Source organism: Mobula birostris, chromosome 12 (assembly GCF_030028105.1).
Source record: "Mobula birostris isolate sMobBir1 chromosome 12, sMobBir1.hap1, whole genome shotgun sequence".
Taxonomy (NCBI): Eukaryota; Metazoa; Chordata; class Chondrichthyes; order Myliobatiformes; family Myliobatidae; genus Mobula; species Mobula birostris.
The window spans coordinates 95,587,921-95,615,166 of NC_092381.1; the positions used below are offsets into that span (position 1 = coordinate 95,587,921).

At 41.4% G+C, this 27,246-nt stretch overlaps 1 protein-coding gene across 1 annotated transcript in view; it reads left to right on the forward strand.

Moving 5' to 3' along the window:
• cenpl (centromere protein L) overlaps positions 1-27,246 on the forward strand; it is a 37,573-nt gene that overhangs the window by 7,482 nt on the left and 2,845 nt on the right. The window contains exons 2-4 of the mRNA XM_072274758.1: positions 2,006-2,171; positions 15,162-15,407; positions 21,727-22,263. Coding sequence (XP_072130859.1) covers positions 2,013-2,171; positions 15,162-15,407; positions 21,727-22,263 — 942 coding nt within the window. The 5' untranslated portion in view covers positions 2,006-2,012. The remainder of the gene's footprint in view (positions 1-2,005; positions 2,172-15,161; positions 15,408-21,726; positions 22,264-27,246) is intronic.

A 27,246-nucleotide genomic window follows, 5' to 3' on the forward strand; every position in this document is an offset into this window, starting at 1 on the left:
AGGGTTGGAACAGTTTACAGTTTTGTAAATATTGATGTATTTATTTCTGAGCTTTATTTTGAAATTGGAAGTAAACTCAAATCTATCATCCAGGATCTCACCACCTGAGCCGTGCCGCCTTCTCATTTCTGGGTGTACATGAGCCTGATGACCCACACCTAGGAGTTCAATAATAGTTTCTTCCCATTGTGGTTCTTGAAAAACCCCTAAATTCTACATCAAACTATACTTGCACTAATGTCATTTTTTTTGTTACTTGTGCAGTGTAAGTTGTGTATAATTGTTTGATTTAAGTTTATGTAATTATTGCTTGTAATGTGCTGCTGCTGAATAAAGCAAACTTTCATGCTGTTTATACCCATGATCAGTGGTCCCCAACCAAAGCATGTGCTACTGGGCCACGAGGAAACGATATGATTTGGCGATATGAGTCAGCTGCACCTTTCCTCATTCCCTGTCTCGCCCACTGTTGAAGTTGAACGCACGCGAGGTCATTACGCACGCATCATTCATGACTGCGAGGGAAGAAGATCAACTCCTCGAGCTTGCAAATGACGGCGAGCTGAAAAGTATGTTTGACATAACACCTCCGCCAGCATTCTGGATCAAAGTTGAGGCTAAATATCCTGAGATAGCCACGAAAGCACTGAAAACGTTGCTTCCATTTCAACATATCTCTGCGAAGTGGGGTTTTCTGCAATGAGTGCAACGAAAACTAAGTTGCGGAATAGACTGGACATAAGGAACAACCTTCGAGTATCGCTGTCTCCCATCACCCCTCGATGGGACCATCTTGTTGCAGGGAAACAAGCCCAGGGCTCCCACTGATTCAGCGATATTGGTGTGTTGCAATGATTTTATGTGTTCATACGAGGAAAAATGCGCTGTGTGTTTAATATCCAAAACGTTACTTAAAATGTTATGATGCTATTGACTTATAAGTGACTTATCACTATATTCATGTGAGGAAAATCACCTATATTACCGAAATCACCTATATTCCGGTAGTGATTAACACCCCCACCCCCCAGGGTTGCAAACTGTCCCGTATTAGCCGGGACATCCCGTATATTGGGCTAAATTGGTTTGTCCCATACGGGACCGCCCTTGTCCTGTATTTCCCCCGCTAAGGTAGAGCGTTCCTATGAAACTTTTCGTGCCAAAATGGCGTAAAGCGAAGAAGCAACTACCATTCATTTATATGGGAAAAATTTTTGAGCGTTCCCAGACCCAAAAAATAACCTACCAAATCATACCAAATAACACATAAAACCTAAAATAGCACTAACATATAGTAAAAGCAGGAATGATATGATAAATACACAGCCTATATAAAGTAGAAATAATGTATGTACTGTGTAATTTCACTGAACAGAATCACCAAAAACGATTTGTAGAAAAAAAATCGGTGCGTACACACATGTGCACACAGGTGCCTGTGCAAGGCTTCATGGTCATGGTAGTCTTTCTCGGGGTAAACACAACGTATTTGACTGCTACTCTTGTCTGTTGGCAACCCTACCCCCCACCGGCCGGCTGGTCTGCAAGAATATTGTCAATAATAAACCGGTCTGCAGTACAAAAAAGGTTGGGGACCCCTGCCCATGATAGTACATTTAAGCTTGAATTCAAAAGTAGAAATGCTGGAGATGTTCTGCAGATCAGGTACATCTTTAGAAAACAAAATGATTAGTGTTTTGGGTCAAAGACCTGCTGAGTAGTTCTGAAATTTTCTGTTTTGTTTTAGATTTCCAGTATCTGTGCTTTTTTTCTTTGCTTTTTAAAATCTCATTGTGTGACATTTAACATTGTATTCTGAACAGATATTGCAGGTATACCCATTACCCATTAATAACAAGGGGAAAAAGCACTGTGCTGGACTTGGGTGGGAACAGACAAATGTTATGAATTGATTGGACCAATGCAGCTGTACTTTCCATCACTGGCTTTATTTTTATTGCTACAAAATATTTAATTTCTTTTACTCGCTTATTCCCCTATTCAGGTTTGACATGGAACACCTGACACCTTTCAAGGCTGGAATGGCGCACATGGGTGTGTGTTTTCCTCAAGCAGATTCTCCTCCAGTAGTTCTGAGGACAGTACACAAGAACACGCTATTTCGTCAGACCCCAGCTAGACGGAGGATTTCGAGACCAGAATGGCCAGTAGTAAGTAGAATAATCTTTATTTTTTATTAACCTTTTTATTGATTTAGAGAAAATATATATAGACAAGGGGAGAATTACCTCAAATGTATATCAGCAATAATATAAGCAAAAGATAAAATAGATATTATAATCATAGTAATAAGCAAATATGCAATATATTAATAAAAAAGGATAGCTAATTCTCCTCTTATCAATTCATAAAGAGAGGGAAAAAAAACTTTAAATTTAAAATAAAGAAAAAAAAACCCACTGCACTCAAAAAAGGGGGACTGAGCAGTCCATTCAGAGATACAACCAAGAAAAAAGAAAAGACTTTCTGATCAAATCTAAAACTTTGAAAAAATGAAATAATTGGAAGAATAATAAATCAAATCAAATGAAAATATAAAATAATAGGTCGCCATATTTGCTCAAATTTAAAGGATGTATCAAATGTCCGACTTCTTATTTTCTCTAAACTTAAACAGGACATAATGGAGGAAAGCCAAAAAAAGGACAGAAGGTGGATTAGAATCTTTCCACTTCAATAAAATGGCTCTCCTAGCCAATAAAGTCAAGAAGGCTATCATACGTTGAGCGGAAACAGGAATATTTCCTGCTTCCGATGGAATAATCCCAAAAATTGCTGTAAGTAAATTAGCTTGTAAATCCAGATCCAAGACTTTTGATAGCATTTTAAAAACATCTCTCCAAAAGTTATCTAGCTTTATACAAGACCGAGATTAGGAAAAACTTCTTCACACAGAGAGTGGTGAATCTGTGGAATTGTCTGCCACAGGAAACAGTTGAGGCCAGTTCATTGACTATATTTAAGAGAGAGTTAGATATGGCCCTTGTGGCTAAAGGGATCAGGGGTTATGGAGGGAAGGCTGGTACAGGGTTCTGAGTTGGATGATCAGCCATGATCATACTGAATGGCGGTGCAGGCTCGAAGGGCCGAATGGCCTACTCCTGGACCTATGTTCTATGTTTCTAATCTTTATAAATCTGAATTTTCAGACAATATTACTTTTATGAATAGATTTTTGCAGAAACTGAATATACCTAAAATTTCTATTCAAGATATGAATACATTAGATGCACCTACTAAACAAGAGGAAATAGCAAGGGCTATATCCTCGTTCTAATGAGCTAAGGCTCCGGGACCAGATGGATATCCACTTTCACCGATACACTTACACCTCATTTATGTCAAATTTTCACTGATTCTATTTCCTCTGGGACTCTCCCGAAAACTTTTTATGAAGCTTCAATCTCTTTAATTCCTAAAAAAGATAAAGATTTAACTGAATGTGCTTCCTATAGACCAATCTCTTTACTGAATGTGGATTTTAAAATTCTTTCTAAGATCTTGGCTAATAGACTTGAGAGTGTTTTACCTACTGTTATTTCCAATGACCAAAATGAATTTATTAAAAATAGATATTCACATTTTAACATTCGAAGATTATTAAACATTATTCACTCTTCTCCATTTAAAGAATCTGAATGTGTTGTTTCTCTTGATGCAGAGAAAGCTTCTGATAGGGTGGAGTGGTCTTACTTATTTGAGGATTTGAAAGATTTAATTTTGGCTCAGGATTTATTTCCTGGATCAAATTGATCTATCACGCCCCTATGGCTGCTGTTATAACTAATAATCAAAAATCTCCCTATCTTAGATTATATAGGGGTACTCGGCAGGGATATCCTCTTAGCCCTTTATTATTTAACTTGGCTTTAGAACCCCTTGCTATTACTCTTAGAGATTCTAATACTGTTCAGGGTATTAAGAGAGGGGACAAAATACACAAGGTTTCATTATATGCAGATGACCTGTTAGTTTATATTTCAGATCCCAGGAAGTCTCTTCCTTCAATGTTACCTATATTTTCTGAATTCAGTAGTTTTTCTGGGTATAAGTTAAATTTACATAAAAGTGAGTTATTTCCTATTAATAATTACTCGCATCCAAATTATCAAGTACCTTTTAGCGTTGCTAAAAATTTAAGTACCTTTTAGCGTTGCTAAAAATTACTTCACCTATCTTGGTATTAAAATTTAAAAGACCTCTATAAATATAATTTTTTTTCTATTAATTGAATACACCAAACAAAAGCTTTCTAAATGGTCACCTATGACATTAACATTAATGGGTCGAATTAATGCTATTAAAATGATAGTTTTACCAAAATTCATCTACATTTCAGGCAGTTCCTTCCTTTGCTCCTAAAACGTTCTTTGACAGAATAGCGGTCTCCCAGTCTGCGTCGGGTCTCGCCAATATATAAAAGGCCACATCGGGAGCACCGGACGCAGTATATCACCCCAGTCGACTCACAGGTGAAGTGTTGCCTCACCTGGAAGAACTGGACTGTTTGGGGCCCTGAATGGTGGTAAGGGAGGAAGTGTAAGGGCATGTGTAGCACTTGTTCCGCTTCCACGGATAAGTGCCAGGAGGGAGATCAGTGGGGAGGGATGGGGGGGACGAATGGACAAGGGAGTCGCGTAGGGGGTGATCCCTGATCCATTCGTCCATTGCTGAACATCTACGCTCTGTCCGCCAGAGAAAGCAGGATCTCCCAGTGGCCACACATTTTAATTCCACATCCCATTCCCATTCTGACATGTCTATCCACGGCCTCCTCTACTGTAAAGATGTAGCCACACTCAGGTTGGAGGAACAACACCTTATATTCCGTCTGGGTAGCCTCCAACCTGATGGCATGAACATCGACTTCTCTAACTTCCGCTAAGGCCCCACCTCCCCCTCGTACCCCATCTGTTACTCATTTTTATGCACACATTCTTTCTCTCACTCTCCTTTTTCTCCCTCTGCCCCTCTGAATATACCTCTTGCCCATCCTCTGGGTTCCCCCCCCCTTGTCTTTCTTCCCAAACCTCCTGTCCCATGATCCTCTCGTATCCCCTTTTGCCTATCACCTGTCCAGCTCTTGGCTCTATCCCTCCCCCTCCTGTCTTCTATCATTTTGGATCTCCCCCTCCCCCTCCAACTTTCAAATCCCTTACTCACTCTTCCTTCAGTTAGTCCTGACGAAGGGTCTCGGCCTGAAACGTCGACTGCACCTCTTCCTACAGATGCTGCCTGGCCTTCTGCGTTCACCAGCAACTTTGATGTGTGTTGCTTGAATTTCCAGCATCTGCAGAATTCCTGTTGTTTCCCTTTAGTATTTTGTACGTTTCAATCAAATCCCCCCTCAATCTTCTAAATTCCAGAGAGTATAAGCCTAGTCGATCCAGTCTTTCATCATATGAAAGTCTTGCCATCCCAGGAATCAATCTAGTGAACCTCCTTTGTATTGTACCCCCTCTATGGCAAGAATGCCCTTCCTCAGATTAGGGGACCAAAACTGCACACAATACTCTAGGTGTGGTCTCACCAAGGCCTTGTACAACTGCAGTAGTACCTCCCTGCTCCTGTACTCAAATCCTCTTGCTGTGAATGCCAGCATACCATTCGCCTTTTTCATCGCCTGCTGTACCTGCATGCCAACTTTCAATGACTGGTGTATAATGACACCCAGGTCTCGTTGCACCTCCCCTTTTCCTAACTGGCCACCATTCAGATAATAATCTGTTTTCCTGTTCTTGCCACCAAAGTGGATAACTTCACATTTATCCACATTAAATTGCATCTGCCGTGAATTTGCTCACTCACCTAACCTATCCAAGTCACCCTGCATCCTCTTAGATCCTCCTCACAGCTAACACTGCCACCCAGCTTCGTGTCATCTGCAAACTTAGAGATACTGCATTTAATTCCCTTGTCTAAGTCATTAATATATATTGTAAACAACTGGGGTCCCAGCACTGAGCCTTGCGGCACCCAACTAGTCACTGCCTGCCATTCTGAAAAGGTCCCGTTTATTCCCACTCTTTGCTTCCTGCCTGCCAACCAGTTCTCTACTCACATCAATACCATACCCCCAATACCGTGTGCTTTAAGTTTGCACACTAATCTCCTTTGTGGAACCTTGTCAGAAGCGTTTTGAAAATCCAAATATACCATATCCACTGGTTCTCCCCTATCCACTCTACTAGTTACATCCTCAAAAAATTCTATGAGATTTGTCAGATATGATTTTCCTTTCACAAATCCATGCTGACTTTGTCCGATGATTTCACCACTTTCCAAATGTGCTGTTGTCACATCTTTGATAACTGACTCTAGCAGTTTCCCCACCACTGATGTCAGGCTTACTGGTCTATAATTCCCCAGTTTCTCTTGCCCTCCTTTTTTAAAAAGCGGGGTTACATTAGCCACCCTCCAATCCTCAGGAACTAATCCAGAATCTAAAGAGTTTTGAAAAATTATCACTAATGCATCCACTATTTCTTGGGCTATTTCCTTAAGCACTCTGGGATGCAGACCATCTGGCCCTGGGGATTTAGCTGCCTTCAATTTACCTAACACCACTTCCCTACTAACATGTATTTCCCTCAGTTCCTCCATCTCACTAGACTCTTGGTCCCCTACTATTTCCAGATGATTATTTATGTCCTCCTTAGTGAAGACAGAACCAAAGTAGTTATTCAATTGGTCTGCCATGTCCTTGTTCCCCATGATCAATTCACCTGTTTCTGACTGTAAGGGACCTACATTTGTCTTAATCAATCTTTTTCTTTTCACATATCTATAAAAGCTTTTACAGTCAGTTTTTATGTTCCCTGATAGCTTTCTCTCATAATCTTTTTTCCCTTTCCTAATTAAGCCCTTTGTCCTCCTCTGCTGGACTCTGAATTTCTCCCAGTCCTCAGGTGTGCCGCTTTTTCTGGCTAATTTGTATGTTTCTTCTTTGGAATTGATACTATCTCTAATTTCCCTTGTCAGCCATGGGTGCACTACCTTCCCTGGTTTATTCTTTTGCCAAACTGGGATGAACAATTGTTGTAGTTCATCCATGCGATCTTTAAATGTATATTGCATATCCACCGTCACCCCTTTAAGTATCATTTGCCAGTCTATCTTAGCTAATTCACATCTCATACCTTAAAAGTTACTCTTCTTTAAGTTCAGAACCTTTGTTTCTGAATTAACTATATCACTCTCCATCTTAATGAATAATTGCAGCATATTACGGTCACTCTTACCCAAGGGGCCTCGCACGACAAGATTGCTAACTAACCCTTCCTCATTGCTCAATACCCAGTCCAGAGTGGCCTGCTCTCTAGTTGGTTCTTCAACATGTTGGTTCAGAAAACTATCCTGCATACATTCCAAGAAATCCTCTTCCTCAGCACCCTTACCAATTTGGTTCACCCAATCTATATGTAGATTGAAGTCACCCATTATAACTGCTGTTCCTTTATTGCACGCATTTCTAATTTCCTGTTTAATGCCATTCCCAACCTCACTACTACTGTTAGGTGGCCTGTACACAACTCCCACCAGCGTTTTCTGCCCCTTAGTGTTATGCAGCTCTACCCATATCGATTCCACATCCTCCCGGCTAATGTCCTTCCTTTCTATTGCGTTAATCTCCTCTCTAACCAGCAATGCCACCCCACCTCCTTTACTTTCATGTCTATCCCTCCTGAATATTGAATATCCCTGAATGTTGAGCTCCCATCCTTGGTCACCCTGGAGCCACGTCTCTGTGATCCCAACTATATCATATTCATTAATAACTATCTGCACATTCAATTCATCCACCTTGTTACGAATACTCCTTGCATTGACACACAAAGCCTTCAGGCTTGCTTTTACAACACTCTTAGCCCTTATACAATTATGTTGAAAAGTGGCCCTTTTTGATTTTTGCCCTGGATTTGCCAGCCTGCCACTTTTACTTTTCACCTTACTACTTTTTGCTTCTACCCTCATTTTACACCCCTCTGTCTCTCTGCACTTGTTCCCATCCCCCTGCCACATTAGTTTAAATCCTCCTGAGCAACACTTCCCCTAGGACATTGGTTCCAGTCCAGCTCAGGTGCAGACTGTCCTGTTTGTACCGGTCCCACCTCCTCCAGAACTGGTTCCAATGCCCCAGAAATTTGAATCCCTCCCCCTTGCACCATATTTAAAGCCACGTATTCATCTGAAATATCCTCCTATTTCTACTCTGACTAGCACGTGGCACTGGTAGTAATCCAGAGATTATTACCTTTGTGGTCCTACCTTTTAGTTTATCTCCTAACTCCCTAAGCTCACCTTGTAGGACCTCATCCCATTTTTTACCTATATCGTTGGTACCTATGTGCACCACGACCACTGGCTGTTCACCCTCCCACTCCAAAATGTCCTGCAGCTGCTCAGAGACATCCTTGACCCTTGCACCAGGGAGGCAACATACCCTCCTGGAGTCTCGTTTGCGGCCGCAGAAACGCCTATCTATTCCCCTTGCAATCGAATCTCCTATCACTATAGCTCTCCCACTCCTTTTCCTTCCCTCCTGTGTCGCAGAGCCACCCATGGTGCCACGAACTCGACTGCTGCTGCCTTCCCCTGATGAGACATCTCCCACAACAGTTTCCAAAACAGTACATCTGTTTAGGAGGGAGATGACCTCAGGGGACTTCTGCACTACCTGCCTACTGCTACGCTGTCTAGTGGCCACCCATTCCCTTTCTGCCTGGGTAGCCTTTACCTGCGGTGTGGCCAACTCACTGAACGTGCTATTCACGACTTTCTCAGCATCGCGGATGCTCCAGTATGAATCCAATTGCAGCTCCAGCTGTTCAATGCAGTCTGCCAGAAGCTGCAGCTGGACACATTTCCTGCACACATTGTCGTCAGGGACACTGGAAGTATCCCTGATTTCCCACATGCTGCAGGAGGAACAAACCACGGGGCCGATCTCAGCTGTCATGACCTACCCAATACGCTACAGACTCGCCGCCTTCTTTGCTTCAAATAAAATACCGCTGCAAACAGTTCTCCTTTTAAAGGAACTTACCCAGCCCTACCTCACTTTCAGTGAAGCTCGTCCTCAGCCTCTGCTCGCCAAAGCCTTTTGAGCCAAAGCCTTCCTACTCTGTCTCCCTCTACTCCGTCAAACTGCTCTTTTTTAAATACTCCCGCTGACTCACTGACTGACTTGCACGCAATTGCACAGTCCTGCCCCGATCAACCGCCGAGAAAAATGGAGTAGAAATCCATAAGTATCTTATTAATTTCATAAGGATCTACAATTTCAGTTCTATCAGGTCTTCATATTTTCAGGATCTATCTTCTAGCTATATTTGCTTTTAACTGACCAGCTAATAATTTGCCTGACTTACCTCCATGTATATAAAATTGGCTTTTGGATTTAAGAACTTGCTGTTCAATGGGAAAAGTCAAAAGCAAGTCATGCAGTGTTTAGAGTTCCACCCTTTCCTTAAAGAGATCTTCACTAGGCATTACTGAATAAACTTGATCTATTTCTTTAATTCTATTAGTAATTAGTTAAAGTTCCGCCTTAGTTTTCTTTCTTAAACCTACTGAGTATGAAATTATCTGTCCCCTAAGAAAAGCTTTCATCGAATCCCAAATAACCAAATTTGACATTCTCTCAGTTGTATTTAATTTTTAAAAATAGAGAAATTTGCTCTTTAATAAAATTTACAAATGTTGAATCTTGTAACAATGAAACATTAAGTCTCCACTGAGGAGTCTGAATATTATCAGAAAACTTCAAAGTTAGTTTTATAGGTGCATGATCCGACAATGCAATCACATCATACATACACTCAGCAACAGAGGGTACCAATCGGATGTCCAGCAAAAAATAATCAATTCTTGAATATTTATGGCATACATGTGAAAAAAAGAAAAAATTTTAAATGGATTTAAGATGGCTGTCGTTAATTCGGTCTTAAACATAATATGAAAATTTTTGGAATCTGTTTACTTTATGTATTCGTTGTTATGTCTCTTTGGTGGTGGTAACGTTTTCTTGGTAAGCAGGGGCTGCTATCTGGAGAAAAATCTTTTTCTTTAGGATGTTTAAATCTCCAAATATCCACCAAACCGTATTCTAATAAAAAAGAATTAATACAAGTTGCAGCTTTATTAAGAAGCGAGGGATTGGTGGATGATCTGTCAATCGACAGATTGAGACAGCGGTTAAAGTCACCGTCCATAAACAACTTATATTCATTTAAATTCGGCAATACAGAAAATAGCTTCTAAAAAATTCAGTGTTATCTATATTAGGTGCATATACACACACCAAAGCCACCTTTTAACCACATAATGGACCAGTGAGAATTAAATATCTTCCAATTGAATCCGTAACAGTATTAAAATGAACAAAAGGGATTTTAGAATTAATAAAGATAGATACCCCTCTTATTTTATTTACTGATAAAGAATGAAATAAGGGTCCCTTCCAAAATTTAAAAAATCGATTTTCATCCTGTCTACGGATGTGAGTCTCCTGCGCAAAAATAATATCTGCATGAAGTGTTTTTAATTTCTTAAAAATCTTTTTGCACTTAATAGGTTGGTTCATACCATTTAAATTCCAAGATATTATATTAATTTTATTAAGATCCATATTTAAAGTTTAATTTAAAAATTTTATAAAGTAAAGTAATGCGCAGGCACAAGCTAAATCCGAAAAAAGGGCGAAGCATGACTCGATCAGAAAGAAAAGCAAAATGATTGACAAAAAAAACCCTTAGGATTGCCCAGTCGACAAAAAGCTAATCTAATAGACCCACCTCCCTCCCCCGGAAACCCAGAAACCATCCAATAGGTGAACGGCATGCTATTCTAATAACCTTTAACCCCAGTCTCCAGATAGCAGCCCCTGCTTACAAAGAAAATGTTACCACCACCAAAGAGACACAACAAAGAATACATAAAGAAGTAAACAGATTCAAAATATTTTCATATTATGTCCAACAATAGTTAAGACCGAATTAACAACGGCCATCTTAAATCCATTTAAAATACGCAACCATGTATTCAAAAAATAGATCCAACCAACTAATACGCTACAACTAATATTAAAGACTTACAAAATCAAAGAAAAAATAAGTAAATATATAAATGTTAAATTCAAAACTACATCAACTATTCAAGCAAACAACAACAGATCTAAGCACTCATAAAACCTGGATTGGATTTTCATCGAATCCGTAACGAACAACTCCCAACTAAAGATTAGCTCAAATCGAAGGAAAAAAAGTAAATCTATATGTATTAAATCCAAATCTAGATTAATTAAAGCAAACAACAACAGATCTAGGTGAGTCAACCAGGTCCGTGTCTAGGCACTCATAAAATATGGAGCAGTCTTCCATCGAAACTGTTACAAACCACTTCCCAATAAGGATCAACTTTTCAAATTGCTTAGGAAACAGTCTTAAACTCCTTTATAAATTTCCAACCGTCTTCTGGAGAGTTAATCCTTTTTAGACGAGCATTGGATGGAGTAATCATCAGACGAGCCGGATAACGCAGCGAAGGGCGACAGTTAATTTTTAAAAATTCAGCCATAATTTCCCGATATTTAATTCTTCCAGCATAAGTCTCTGGAGAAAAATCTTCAACTATACGAATCTTAACTTCATTATAAATTAGCTTATCCCTTTTCCTTGCATCTCGAAGAATAGCTTCTTTGGTTGTAAAATAATGCAAACACAGAATTATAGGACGTGCTTTAATTTCAGCTGGAGGTTTAAGACATCGAATTTGGTAGGCTCTGTCCAATATCGGACAGGCTTCGAGAATGTCACTAAAGAGTGAATATAACATGTTTGAAAAAAACTTTAATGGCTCACCGGTTTCCGTATTTTCAGACAGGCAAGCCCAGTAAACGTAAATTCATCGTGTGACTTCTGCTTTGCAGATCAATCGTTTTCTTCTTAATTCTTGATAATTCCAAAGTAGGCTCATTAATTTTTTTTTCCGTAACATCTTCAAATCCTGCTGTTTAATAGTTTGACCCATTAACTCCTGTTCTCTTTCAATTTTATGAGTGCTCTGCTTAAGTGTCAGATATCGATCTTCCAAATTCTTCAGAACAGTGAGAATGGTTTTTTTCAAGCATTTCATTAGCGTTTGTCAATTTATCGATTTTGGTATCAACTGTACCAATCTTAACATAGAAACATAGAAAATAGGTGCAGGAGTAGGCCATTCGGCCCTTCGAGCCTGCACCGCCATTTATTATGATCATGGCTGATCATCCAACTCAGAACCCCGCCCCAGCCTTCCCTCCATACCCCCTGATCCCCGTAGCCACAAGGGCCATATCTAACTCCCTCTTAAATATAGCCAATGAACTGGCCTCAACTGTTTCCTGTGGCAGAGAATTCCACAGATTCACCACTCTCTGAGTGAAGAAGTTTTTCCTAATCTCGGTTCTAAAAGGCTTCCCCTTTATCCTCAAACTGTGACCCCTTGTTCTGGACTTCCCCAACATCGGGAACAATCTTCCTGCATCTAACCTGTCCAATCCCTTTAGGATTTTATATGTTTCAATCAGATCCCCCCTCAATCTTCTAAATTCCAACGAGTACAAGCCCAGTTCATCCAGTCTTCTCATTAGTAGCTTCTATTAAAGAGAGCCTTCTTTCTGAAGTAGAAACTTCCTCTAATTTCTTTGTTTGTTGAGCTTCAGGAAGAGTTTTGCCACTTCTTTAATTCGGTTCCAGATCGAATATTAGCCATCGTAAATCCTTCAGCAAGAATAATAAATCTTTAAACTTGAAACGAATCTAGCAGTGGAAAATCTTGATTTTTCATTACAAGTAGAACATTTGCTTGTGTTTTTTTTGGGGGGGCGGGGTTCAAGAGAAACAAAAGGAAACGTATTTTTGTTCCGCATCAAGTCATTCTGTGGAGACTGATTTCAAGGTCCCTTTTAAAATGTATATTATTTTTTTTAATAAGAAGAGGACCAAAGTTGTGCATAGATCTTCAGATGAATCTCAAGAGGTAACTTAAACATCCTGTTCAGTTTTGGACATTGATTTCTGAGGAAAATAGAAATGCCAGAAGGAGGTTGAGTTCAAATCAAATTAATTTTATAGCTTTATAAAACTCTGGTTAGCTTGCAACTGAAATAGTGAAATTAGTTCTGGTCATCCCATTACAGGGAGGATGTGGAGGCTTTGGAAAGGGTTCAGAAGATGCTTACTAGGATGCTGCTTGGATTAGATGACAAATGTAGTTATATTAACTTTGTTTTCTGTGGGGTGGGAATGGCTGGAGGGGGTGAGGGGGGGGGAGAGAATCTGGTAGAGGTCTATAACATGATAAGAGTCTATTTATACACACTTCTCTCTCATCACTCGTATTGGCTCGTAGACCTTATTTCCAACCATTCTCTTTTTTTTGGCGTGTGCCTGAGTGCGTTCATGTCTGTGCGTGTGCGTGCGCATCTGTGATGATGTCTTTTTCATGTTTTTTTTTTAACAAGGTGTGGAGCGAGAGAGAGACTGTGTGGCGCCACTCCTCACACAGACATTTTCGCAGTATTTTCCCTTTATTTTACGAGGTTGAGTTGCGATCTTGACACTCAACCTGGCACGGATGGAAAGCGCCCTTGGGAGCAGACCTGACTAGTTTCGAACCCAGAAAGCTCCGTTTCCTGGTCCAGTGTATTTCCAACCATTCTCATTCCCTTGTTCCCTCAAAGTGGACTCTGTTTCTTTTAATTTTTTTTAACCTTTGCTCATCTTCATCTTTGGTTTACTGCACTCTGATATTCTAGAAAATAACCAGTGCAGACTAATTTTGGTTCTGTTCCATGTTTTGCCATTACTTGGATTAATTTCAACAATATTTTCTTAAATGACTGGCCTAGTTGGATTTTGTAGTCAACAGGAATATTATAAAATTGTATGTTTTCAAGTTATAGCATGAATTGATTTTTAAATAGCTATTCATCTATTCTGTAAAAGTAATTTTATTCATTTACTCGAGGCTTTTGAATTGTGTTTAGAGTCATTGTGTTTGCATCAAAACAATGCATTTCTGAACTCCCCATCGGGCATAAAAGGTTTCTGATTCCTTAAATCAGTGGCCCCCAACCACTGAGCCGTGAGGAAACGATATGATTTGGCGATATGAAACAATATGAGTCAGCTGCACTTTTCCTCATTCCCTGTCACGCCCACTGTTGAACTTGAACGCACGCGAGGTCATCAGTGACCCAAGACGCAAATGACTCAAGACGTGCAAAGGAATGGGTCCGTGACCCATTTGTGAATGTCCCTAGTGAATCATCCATGTCAGCGCGGGAAAAAGATCAACTCCTCAAGCTTGCTAATGACGGTGGGCTGAAAAGTATGTTTGACGTAACATCTCTGCCGGCATTCTGGATCAAGGCTGAATATCCTGAGATAGCCATGAAAGCGCTGAAAACTGCTTCCATTTCCAACATCGTATCACTGCGAAGCGGAGTTTTCTTCAATAAATGCAATGAAAACTAAATTGCGGAATAGACTGGACATAAGGAACCCCCTTCGAGTATCGCTGTCTCCCATCACCCCCCCCTCCCCCCGATGGGACCGTCTTGTTGCAGGAAAACAAGCCCAGGGCTCCCACTGATTCAGCGATATTGGTGTGTTGCAATGATTTTATATGTTCATACAAGGAAAATATGCGCTGTGTGTTTAATATCCAAACGTTACTTAAAATGTTATGATGCCATTGACTTATAAGTGACTTATCACTATATTCATGTGAGGAAAATATGTGCTGTGTGTTTAATATTACATTCGTTAGATAAACCCTTTTAGAAACGAAATTGAGTGTATTAGCCTCTTATAAGTGACTTATAGCTGACTTATCACCTATATTCCGGTCGAGATTAACACCCCCCCCCCACCCTGGGTCGGCCGATCCACAAGAATATTGTCAATATTAAACCGGTCTGCGGTGCCAAAGAGGTTGGGGACCCCTGCCTTAAATGACTCATCATCACTGTCTGTTAAAGCATTCACTGTTGTAACTGGAAAGTCTTATCCTGAGGTTGGCAACAGATATTGTATTATTTCAGGTATTTGTGTGGATAGTAGATAAAACTTTTGCCTTATTGATTTTTTTTCCAGGAGAATCCAGAGCAGATTGCACTATTATTACAGAAACAATGGCATCTATATCATCTAACACCCCTGTATAGATTCTCTTACACCATGCTGAAGAAATACTCAAATGAGTTGTCTGTGTTCATCGCTTCAGAGAAGAAAAAGGGAATGGCAGTTGAAGTGGGAATTGAGCTTGCCAGCAAAGCTAAATTCTCCATGCTTGCTGGTCTCCGAGCTACTGAAAGTGATCCCGAGGCAGTCTTCATACAGGTTAGGTTGTAAACCACTTTTCAACAGCAAACCAGCTCTTCTGAGTTAGGCTAACTTAAAAGTTAGCATTTTTTTTTGCTTATTCTTATAAAATGTGGCTGAATCAAGCTGCTTCTATTTCTTATGATTTCAGGAAAAAAAATTATGCCTAGGTTCTTCTAATTGCCAATCATCAAATTGATTTATCATTAACTTTGAAATCTTCAAGGGCAGGTTTATCTTATGACTCAAATTGCATGTCCTCCACCACATACAAATTGTTCATTGGATTTGTAAAATTATTGACATAATGAGGTGTGATCTCATTAAGGATATCCAAATTATTATGACAGTTTTGGTCCAGTTAACTGTAGATGTTTCCAGATAAGTCAGATTTAAACTTGGTCTGTGACTTTAACCTGCGCTTCATTCTGCCACTGGACTTCAATTGCAGAGCCTGATCTGATACTTTCTTTTATATTGCCAGCTAGTTTTCATGTAGAATCAGAAAGGGAATTCGAGGTTTGGAGGTTAAACGTAACATTGTTTACTGTTTTTGGAAAAGCCATCTTGGGTGCTTCCTTTGCTAAGTTGGGATATAACATTGAACAGTACAGCACAGCATATACCCTTCAGTCCATGATGTTTTGTTAACCCTTTAACCTACTCCAAGATCAATATAACCCTTCCCTCCCATATAGTCCATTTTTCTTTCATTCATGTGCCTATCTAAGAGTCTCTTAAATGTCCCTTACGTGTCTGCCTCTATTTTCACCCATGGCAGTGCATTCCATGCACCTACCAATCTCTAAAACGAAAACAACTGTCTCTGACATCACTTCCCCTCCATACTCCTGAGACTTTGTATTAGCCATATCTGCAATGGGTAAAAATCTTTGGCTATCCATTCAATCTTATCATCCTGTACATCTCTATCAACTTAACTCTTAATTTTCCTTCTCTCCAAAGAGAAAAGCCTTCAATCACTCAACCTATCCTCATGCTCTCTAATCCAGGCATCATCCTGGTAACCCTCAACTGCACTCTCTAAAGCTTCCGCATCCATCCTATAATGAGGTGACCAGAACTGAACTCAATATTCTGAGTGTGGATGGACCAGAATTTTATAGAGCTGCAACAATCCCCTGACTACTGAAGGCCAACACACCATATGCTTTCTTAATCATCCTATCAACTTGCGTGACAGCTTCGAGATCTGTGGATGTGAATCTCAAGATTCCTCTGTTCCTCTACACTGTTAAATGCCATTAATCCTGTATTCTGTCTTTAAGTTCAGCCTTCCAAAGTGAATCAGTTCACACTGAAAGAGTACAGAGAAAATTTATAAGGGTGTTGCCAGATCTTGAGCACCTGAGTTATAGGTAAAGTTTGAATAGGTTCAGACTTGATTCTCTGGAGTGTAGAAGAATGAGGAGAGATTTGATAGGTATACAAAATTGAGGAGTATAGATGAGCTAAATGCAAGCAAGCTTTTCCCCGCTGAGATTGGATGAGACCATAGTGTGAAAGGAAATATTTAAGGGGAACCTGGGGGGATTTTCTTTGCTCAGAGGGTGGTGAGAGTGTGGAACAAGCTCCCAATGGAACTGGTGAATGCAAGTTCGATTTAACATTTAAGAGAAATTTGGATAAGTACACGAATGCGAGGGTATGGAGAGCTATGGGCCAGGTGTGGGTTGATAGGACTAGGCAGGATAATAGTTTAGTATGGACTAGATGGGTCAAAGGGCCTGTTTCAGTGCTGTAGCGCACTGACTTTTCCATATTGAACTATATCTGCTGCTTCTCAGCCCACCTCTGTAACCTATTGTAGAAGGTACCGTTGTTACCTTCTACACTATCTACACCACCACCAGCTTTTGTTTCATGTGCAAACTTACTAATCTGCTTTCTCGTCCAAGTCATTTATAAAAGTCACAAAGAACGGGAACAGAAAATCGCTAGAGCAGATCCCTGCTAAATACAATTCATCACTGATCTTTTGTGGTCAAGTCAATTCTGAATCCACACAGCCAAGTGTCCCTGCATCCCCATGTCTCCTGACGCACTGAATGAGCTGACCATTGAGAACCTTGTCAAATGTCCATCCACTACTCTGCCTTTATTGATACATTTTGTCACTTCCTCAAAGAATTCATTCAGGCTCATGAGACACGATCTTCCCCTCACAAAGCCATATTGACTATCCCTAATCGGACTGTGCTCCAAATGCTTGTAAATCCTATCTCCAAGAATCCTCTCCAATAGTTTGCCCCCCCCCCCCCACTGAATTAAGACTCATTGGTCTATAATTTATAGAGTTATCTCTATTATCTATCTTGAACAAAGGAATAACAGTTGCCACATTTCAATCTTCTAGCACATTGAGAGAGTAAAGACCCAAGGAACAGCAATCTCTTCCCTCACTTCCCATATCCTGGGGTATTTCCTGTTTGGCCTTGGGGACTTATCTATCCTAATGCTTTTCAAAAGTTCCAGCACATCATCATTCTAAAACAGCAACCTGTACCAGCATGTCAGCCTATTCTATTCTGACCTCACATTCTTCAAGGTCTCTCTCACTGGTGAATACTGAAGCAAAGTATTCATTGAGGACCTCCCCTACCTCCTTCAAATCCAGGTACTTTTCCTCTTTTATCATCATCTTGCTGTCATCAGCTTCCTGTTCTTCACATATGTGTACAACACCTTGGGGCTTTCCTCAATCCTCCTCGCCAAGGCCTTGTGTCTACTTCTAGCTCTATCCATTCTGAAGTTCTTTCCTGGCTACTTGTAACACTCAAGAGCTCTGTCTGATCCTTGCTTCCCAAACCTTAAGTATGTTTTTTCCTTCATCTTAACTGCACATTTAGTGGCCACTTTATTAAATATAAGAGATACCCAATAAGGTAGCCACTGAGTGTATGGTTGCAAGAAAAAAAAATGTAAATCCTTTGCAATTACCTAGTTTTCTGCATTAATTACTCCATCAAATGTGTCTCAGCTCATTGTCTTGTTGCATCATCCAACTTCTATTAAGCTTCAGGTAATGGACCGCCACCCTGACATTCTCCTGTAAAATGTCTTGATACAATTTTGAATTCATTGTTCCCTCCATGATTGCAAACTGTACATGACCTGAGGCAGCAAAGTAGCCTTAAACCATGGATTTTTTTTTGGAAAGCAGTGGTTTCCTCTGTTGCATCCTTACATGAACAGAAACTTTGGCAAGTTTTAGAGATTTCTGCAAGTCTTTTGCTGTTACCCTTGGGTTCTTTTTCGCCTCATTTGGCATTGCACGTTGTGCTCTTGGTGTGATCTTTGCAAGACACCCACTCCTCGGGAGAGTAGTACTGAATTTCCTCCATTTTTTTTACAGTTTCTCTTACTGTGGAGTAATTACTATGAGTAATTCATGCAGAAAACCAGGTAATTGCAAAGGGTTCACAAACCTTTTCTTGCAACTGTATGCATGTTCATGGTCTTTGGCTGTTGTAGCCCAGCAGTCTCCAGCCACCGGGCCGCAAAGCGTATGCTACCGGACCGTGAGGAAACGATATGAGCTGGCTGCACCTTTCCTCATTCCCTGTCATGCACTGTTGAACTTGAACATAGGGTTGCCAACTGTCCCGTATTTGCCAGGACATCCCGTATATTGGGCTAAATTGGTTTGTCCCATACGGGACCGCCCTTGTCCTGTATTTCCCCCGCTAAGGTAGAGCGTTCCTATGAAATCTTTCGTGCCAAACTGGCATGAAGTGAAGAAGCAATTACCATTAATTTATGTGGGAAAAATTTTTGAGCGTTCCCAGACCCAAAAAATAACCTAACAGATCATACCAAAAACACATAAAACCGAAAATAAATAACACTAACATATAGTAAAACCAGGAATGATATGATAAAAATACAGCCTATATAAAGTAGAAATAATGTATGTACAGTATAGTCGGGAAGATGAAGGCAAAGGCGATTTGTGGGGGGCAAATCAGCACGTACGGGCATGTGCACATCACGCATGCGCATGCAGGTGCCTGCGTAAGGCTTCATGGTCATGCTAGTCTTTCCTGGAGTAAAGTGTCCTGGGATTTGACTGCTGCTTTTGTCCCTTATTTGGGAGTGAGAAAGTTGGTAACCCTAACTTGTAAAAGACATGTTGAGGTGAGTTTAACCCTACTTGAACACCCCCCCGGTCGGCCGGTCCGCAAGAATTTTGTCGATATTAAACTGGTCCGCAGTGCAAAAAAAGGTTGGGGACCCCTGTTGTAGCCTATCCACTTCAAGGTTTGACATACTGTGCATTCAAAGATCTTCTTCTGCACACCACTGTTGCAATACATGGTTATTGTCACCTTCTTGTAAGCTTAAACCAGCCTGGTCATTCTCTTCTAACCTCTCTCATTAACAAGATATATCACCCACAGAACTGCCACTCACTGGATGTTTTTTTCTTTTTGCACCATTCTCTGTAAACCGTGGAGAATGTGTTGCATGTGAAAATACCAAAGCAGTAGTTTCTGAGATACTCAAACCACCCTATCTGGCACCAACAATCCATGGTCAAAGTCACTTCGATCACATTCTGATGGTTGATGTGAACAACTGCATCTCTTGACTAGGGTAGGATAGTGTCATGACAATGACCCTGTTATTATTCACCTGTCCAGCTCTTGGCTCCATCCCTCCCCCTCCTGTCTTCTCCTATCATTTTGGATCTCCCCCTCCCCCTCCAACTTTCAAATCCCTTACTCACTCTTCCTTCAGTTAGTCCTGACGAAGGGTCTCGGCCTGAAACGTCGACTGCACCTCTTCCTAGAGATGCTGCCTGGCCTGCTGCGTTCACCAGCAACTTTTATGTGTGTTGCTTGAATTTCCAGCATCTGCAGAATTCCTGTTGTTTACCCTGTTATTTTTGCATCTTTCCAAAATCTATCTCCCAAACTTCACAGTGTCTCCTGCTATGGGAGGGAAGTGTCTATAGAATACTCCCAATAGAATGATTGCTCCTTTTCTGCAGCTGTGATACACTCCTTGATTAATAATGCCACTTCCTTACCTCTTTCCTCCCACCCTGTGCCTCTTGAAACATCTAAATCCTGGAACATCAAGCAGCCATTCTTGCCCTTATGACGACCATGTTTCTACTGGCGCAAATGTCCTTGTTCCATTTACGGACCCCATGCTCTAAGTTCATCACCCTTGTTCATGCTGTTTCTTGCATTAAAATGGGCACATTTCAACCCATCCAACTGACTGCCATTATGTCCTATCCATTGCTTATCCTTCCTCAGTCTCTACACACTGCATCAACCCTGTGTCCATAAGACATAGGAGCAGAATTAGGCCTTTCAGCCCATCGAATCTGCTCCACCATTCTATCATGGCTGATCCCAGTTCCTACTTAACCACGTACACCTACCTTCTCGCCATATCCTTTGATGCTCTGACCAATCAGGAAATGGTCAACTTCCGTCTCAAATATACCCACGGATGTGGCCTCCACTGCAGTCTGTGACAGAGCATTCCACAGATTCACTATTCTCTGGCTAAAATAAATTCTCCTTCTGTTCTACAAGGTTGCCCCTCAATTTTGAGGTTGTGCTTTCTAGTTCTGGATATCCCCACCACAGGAAACATCCTTTCCACATCCGCCCTATCTAATCCTTTCAACATTTGGTAGGTTTCAATGAAATCCCCACCAATTTTTCTAAATTTCAGTGAGTACAGGCCCAAAACTGTTAATTACTCCTCATGTTAACCCCTTCATTCCCAGAATCATCCTCGTGAACCTCCTCTGGACTCTCTCCAATGACAACACATCCTTTCTGAGATGTGGGGCCCAAAACTTTTGACAATACTCCATGTGGCCTGACTATTCCCGGGTCCATGACTTTGGTTTCCATCCCACTGCCAAACTACTTTAAATCCTCCCCAACAGCTCTGGCAAACCTGCCTGCAATCATATTGGTCTCCCTCAGGTTCTCCATCTCTTTGTACAGGTTATAGTTTCCCTTGAAGAGATTCCAATGACCCAGAATCTGAAACCTTTCCCCCTAATACAGTTCATCAGCCAGACATTCATCTGCCAAGTCATTCTATTATTCTTATCCCCACTGGATAGGATAAAATTGTTGGCTTCTGCATCCCTAGAGATTAACAAGGCTCCATTTCTCTTTAGAATAATTAAGTTACATATTGTCCAAGTATTGTGTATTTCAGTACATATGGAATGACCACTGACCAAATTATTTTAGAATGAGTCTTGTACAAAATTTTGTAGGAGTAAGGACAAAGGGAAATAAATTAATATCTGAACTTGTGTTTTTCTGCTTCCTGACAGATAACATCAAAGACTCCAGTCCAACAATCATCTGATGAAAAGGTGGTCTGGTCTGGGTGGCTATGCTGTGTTGATGGAGACCTGGGCTTCTTGGCATCTCTCCCCGTGGAATTCACCTGTTTGCCCTTGCTTTTTGCCAATGGCCCTGAAACAGTAACAGCTATTGTTGGAGAATGGTTGCAGAAAACATTTGACTGTTACATCAGTGCGTTCCCTATTAGTTCTGAGAACTTGACCTGGATGGCTGCCATGTGGGCCAATTGTTTTTCTGACTGTATCCATCGTGTAATGGAACTAGAATGGTCTGTGCCCCCTGTGCAACTGACCATTTCACTGAGTATTCACCCAGAGGATGCTAAGGCATTGTGGGACAGTATCCATGGAGATGAGGATGAAATCACCATAGAAGAAGTGGATTTATTCATGAGCAGTCTTCATTCACATTTCTACAGGCATTTTGGGGTGAGGCTTGCAGCTACACGCCTAGTAAAGGTAACAACAGGCATTGCATCTGCTCACTGTGATGGAAAATTAAAGGTGAGGAACAGTTAACACTGATTTAAAATGTAACTTGTGCAGTATTAACTACAGTATATTGAGGAGAATCTTGTATGTGTAATTAATCTTCTGGATTTGAGGAGATAGTGTGGGGATGGGCAAGGGAAAGTGATTTGTGAATTAAAAAGATAAGTTATTCTGTTTTCAGCAGTGTACAGCTCTAGGAGCTGAAAGAATCTGGAAATTGCATTCAGATAAATTTCTGCAGTAGGTTCTGACTGGGGAATATATACGGATTTTGCAGCTATTGGTTTCTGATCCAAGAGTGGAAAGTTAGCATTGTAGAATTGTTTTTAATGTTGCCATTGCTGCAATATAGGAATACTGTATAAATACTGAGTTGTAGTCATGTACGAGCTATCCACTCATCCCTGCTAGCTTTGGTTATTTCATTTTTCAACTCAGTATGTATGTATGCTTATTGGCCTACTTGATAAAGAAGGAAAATTTACTCAAGTTGCTTAATGACCAATTCTTGGTTGACAACACCATGAAATAGTACACAACTTTTATACTGAGTAATGTTGGGATCAATGCTATTTTAATCCATCAATGAAAGTTTGTTTGCTGCTTGAGGAAATTCATGGCTTCCTAAGGTCATATTATATCCTTTTTTTTATTATAAACCCTTATATAATAAATGTATGTAACATCTCTTTAGGATCCCTGCTAACAGTTTTAAACTAGGATATATAATAATTACTATTCTTAGATAAATTATCAGTGTTTCTGTGCTATAGGAAGCAAGTGGGTTCTCTACTAAGCACCACCTCTAGGGTTTCTACACCTATTTTGTCAGCAGCTGTAATTGTAAAAATGCAACCTTAATTTAAATTTGTATAGTGGAGTTGTTTGCCCCTTTGAACCATAGAAAACATACAGCACAATACAAGCCCTTCAGCCCATAAAGCTGTGCCGAACATGTCCCCACCTTAGACCTAGGCTTTACCCATAGCCCTGTATTTTTCTACGCTCCACGTAGCCATCCAGCAGTCTCTTAAAAGACCCTATCCTTTCCGCCTCCACCGTCGCTGGCAGTCCATTCCACACATTCATCATTCTCTGCGTAAAAAAAACTTACCCCTGATATCTCCTCTGTACCTACTAACAAGCACCTTTAAACTATGCCCTCTTGTGCTAGCCATTTCAGCCCTGGGAAAAAGCCTCACAATCACACAATCCACACAATCAATGCCTCTCATTATCTTGTACACCTCTATCAAGTCACCTCTCATCCCCCATCGCTCCAAGGAGAAAAGGCCAAGTTCACTCAACCTATTCTCATAAGGCATGCTCCCCAATCCAGGAAACATCCTTGTAAATCTCCTCTGCACCCTTTCTATGGTTTCCATGTCCTTCCTGTAGTGAGGCGACCAGAATTGAGCACAGTACTCCAAGTGGGGTCTGACCAGGGTCCTACATAGCTGCAACATTACCTCTTGGCTCTCAAACTCAATCCCACGATTGATGAAGGCCAATGCACTGTATGCCTTCTTAACTACAGAGTCAACCTGCGTAGCAGCTTTGAGTGTCCTATGGACTCAGACCCCAAGATCCCTCTGATCCTCCACGCTACCAAAATGAACCACCTCACTTATCTGGGTTAAACTCCATCTGCCACTTCTCAGCCCAGTTCTGCATCTTATCAATGTCCCGTTGTAACCTCTGACAGCCCTCCACACTATCCACAACACATCCAACTTTTGTGTCATCAGCAAATTTACTAACCCAACCCTCCACTTCCTCATCCAGGTCATTTATAAAAATCACAAAGAGAAGGGGTCGCAGAACAGATCCCTGAGGCACACCACTGGTCACTGGCCTACATGCAGAATATGACCTGTCTACAACCACTCTTTGCCTTCTGTGTGCAAGTCAGTTCTGGATCCACAAAGCAATGTCCCCCTTGGATCCTATGCCTCCCATGCCTCCTTACTTTCTCAATAAGCCTTGCATAGGGTAACTCATCAAATGACTTGCTAAAGTCCATATACACTGCACCTACGGCTCCACCTTCATCAACGTGTTTAGACACGTCCTCAAAAAATTCAGTCAGGCTTGTAAGGCACGACCTGCCTCTGACAAAGATATGCTGACTATTCCTAATCATATTATGCCTCTCCAAATGTTCATAAATCCTGCCTCTCAGGATCATCTTCATCAATTTACCAACCACTGAAGAGAGACTCACTGACCTATAATTTCTTGGGCTATCCCTACTCCCTTTCTTGAATAAGGGAACAACATCTGCACCCCTTCAATCCTCCGGAACCTCACTAATGATGCAAAGATCTTTGCCAGAGGCTCAGCATTCTCCTCCCTCACTACCCACAGTAGCCTGGGGTACATCCCGTCCGGTCCCGGTGACTTATCCAACTTGATGCTTTCCAAAAGATCCAGCACCATCCTCTGTCTTGATATCTACATTGTCAAGCTTTTCAGTCCACTGCATGTCATCCCTACGATCACCAAGATCCTTTTCCATAGTGAATACTGTATTCATTAAGTACTCCTGCTATTTCCTTCAGTTCCGTACACACTTTTCCACTCTCACACTTGATTGGTCCTATTCTCTCACGTCTTATCTTCTTGCTCTTCATATACTTGTAGAATGCCTTGGGGTTTTCCTTAATCCTGTCCGCCAATGCCTTCTCATGACCCCTTCTGGCTCTCCTAATTTCATTCTTAAGCTCCTTCCTGCTAGCCTTATAATCTTCTAGATTCCTATCCTATCTTACCTAGTTTTTTGAACATTTTGTAAGCTCTTCTTTTCTTCTTGACTGGATTTACAACAGCCTGTGTACACCACAGATCTTGCACCCTACCATCCTTTCTATGTTTCATTGGAACGTACCTACTCAGAACCCCACGCAAATATCCCCTGAATATTTGCCATATTTCTTACATACATTTCCCTGAGAACATCTGTTTCCAATCTATGCTTCCAAGTTCCTGCCTGATAGTCTCATATTTCCCCTTACTCCAATTAAAAGTTTCCTTAACTTGTCTGTTCCTATCCCTCTCCAATGCTATGGTAAAGGAGATAGAATTGTGATCACTATCTCCAAAATGCTCTCCCACTGAGAGACCTGACCATGTTAATTTCCCAATACCAGATCAAGTACAGCCTCTCCTTTTGTAGGCTTATCTACATATTGTGTCAAGAAACCTTCCTGAACACACCTAACAAACTCTACCCCATCTGAACCCCTCACTCTAGGGAGATGCCAATCAATATTTGGGAAATTAAAATCTCCCACTATAACAACCCTGTTATTATTACTCCTTTCCAGAATCTGTCTCCCTATCTGCTCCTCGATGTCCCTGTTACTATTGGGTGGTCTATAAAAAACACCCAGTAGAGTTATTGACCCCTTCCTACTCCTAACTTCCACCTACAGACTCTGTAGAGAACCCCTCCATGACTTCCTCTTTTTCTGCAGCCGTGACACTATCTCTCATCAACAGTGCCATGCCCCCACCTCTTCTGCCTCCCTCCCTATCCTTTCTGAAACATCTAAAGCTGGCACTTGAAGTAGCCATTCCTGCCCCTGCACCATCCAAGTCTCTGTAATGGCCACAACATCATAGCTAAAGTTCTGGTCCACGCTCTAAACTCATCCGTTTTATTCATGATACTCCTCGCATTAAAAGAGACATATCTCAAACCATCAGACTCAGCGCGTCCCTCCTCTATCACCTGCCTATCCTCCCTTTCACACTGTCTCCAAGCTTCCTCTATTTGTGAGCCAACCTCCCTTTCCTCCGTCACTTCAGTTCGGTTCTCACCCCCCAGCAGTTCTAGTTTAAACTCTCCTCAATAGCCTTAGCAAACCTTCCCGCCAGGATATTGGTTCCCCTGTGATTCAAGTACAACCCGCCCTTTTTGTACAGGTCACACCTGCCCCAGAGGAGGTCCCAATGATCCAGAAATCTGAATTCCTGCCCTTGCTCCAATCCCTCAGCCACGCATTTATCCTCCACCTCATTCTATTCCTGTACTCACTGTCGCGTGGCACAGGCAGTAATACCGAGATTTCTACCTTTGAGGTCCTGCTTCTCAACTTCTTTCCTGACTCCCTGTAACCTGTTTTCAGGACCTCCTCCCTTTTCCTACCTATGTCGTTGGTACCAATATGTACTACGATCTCTGGCTGTTCTCCTTCCCACTTCAAGATATTATGGATGCAATCAGAAACATCCCAGACCCCTGGCACCTGGGAGGCAAACTACCATCCGCGTTTCTTTCCTGCGTCCACAGAATCGCCTTTCTGACCCCCTAACTATAGAGTCCCCTATCACCGCTGCCATCCTCTTCCTTTCCCCATTCTTCTGAGCCTCAGGGCCAGACTCTGTGCCAGAGATGCGACCACTGTTGCTTCCCCCAGGTAGGCCGTTCCCCCTAACAGTACTCAAGCAGGAATACTTATTGTTAAGGGAGACCGCCATTGGGGTACTCTCTAGTACCTGCTTCTTGCCCTTCCCTCTCCTGTTACCCACTTCTCTGTCTCCTGCGGTCCCAGGGCAACTACCTGCCTATAGCTCCTCTCTATCACCTCCTCACTCTCCCTGACCGGACAAAGGTCATCGAGCTGCAGCTCAACGCACCTGGTGCAGATATGGTCGTCCGGCCTCACACACATACTTTGTTTTTTTATTTCAAACAGATAACCTACCTGGCCTCAACCCCTTATCGCCTAAGTCCCATTGAGCCAAAGCCTTCCTACTCTGTCTCCCACTACTACGCCCGCTCTATAAATCTGTCTTCCTTTTAAACTCTTCCCGCTGTTCTCACTGGCCGACCTCCATCGCTTGCGCAGTTGTGCCCCATTCAAACCGCTGAAGAAATAACCGTCGCCTTTTCAACTCTGCTCACTTTTAAACTCTTTGAAATTCTGTTGCACTAATCTCGATTTCTTGGTTAATGTTGATCTATAGAAACCTAGAAAGCACAATAGAGGC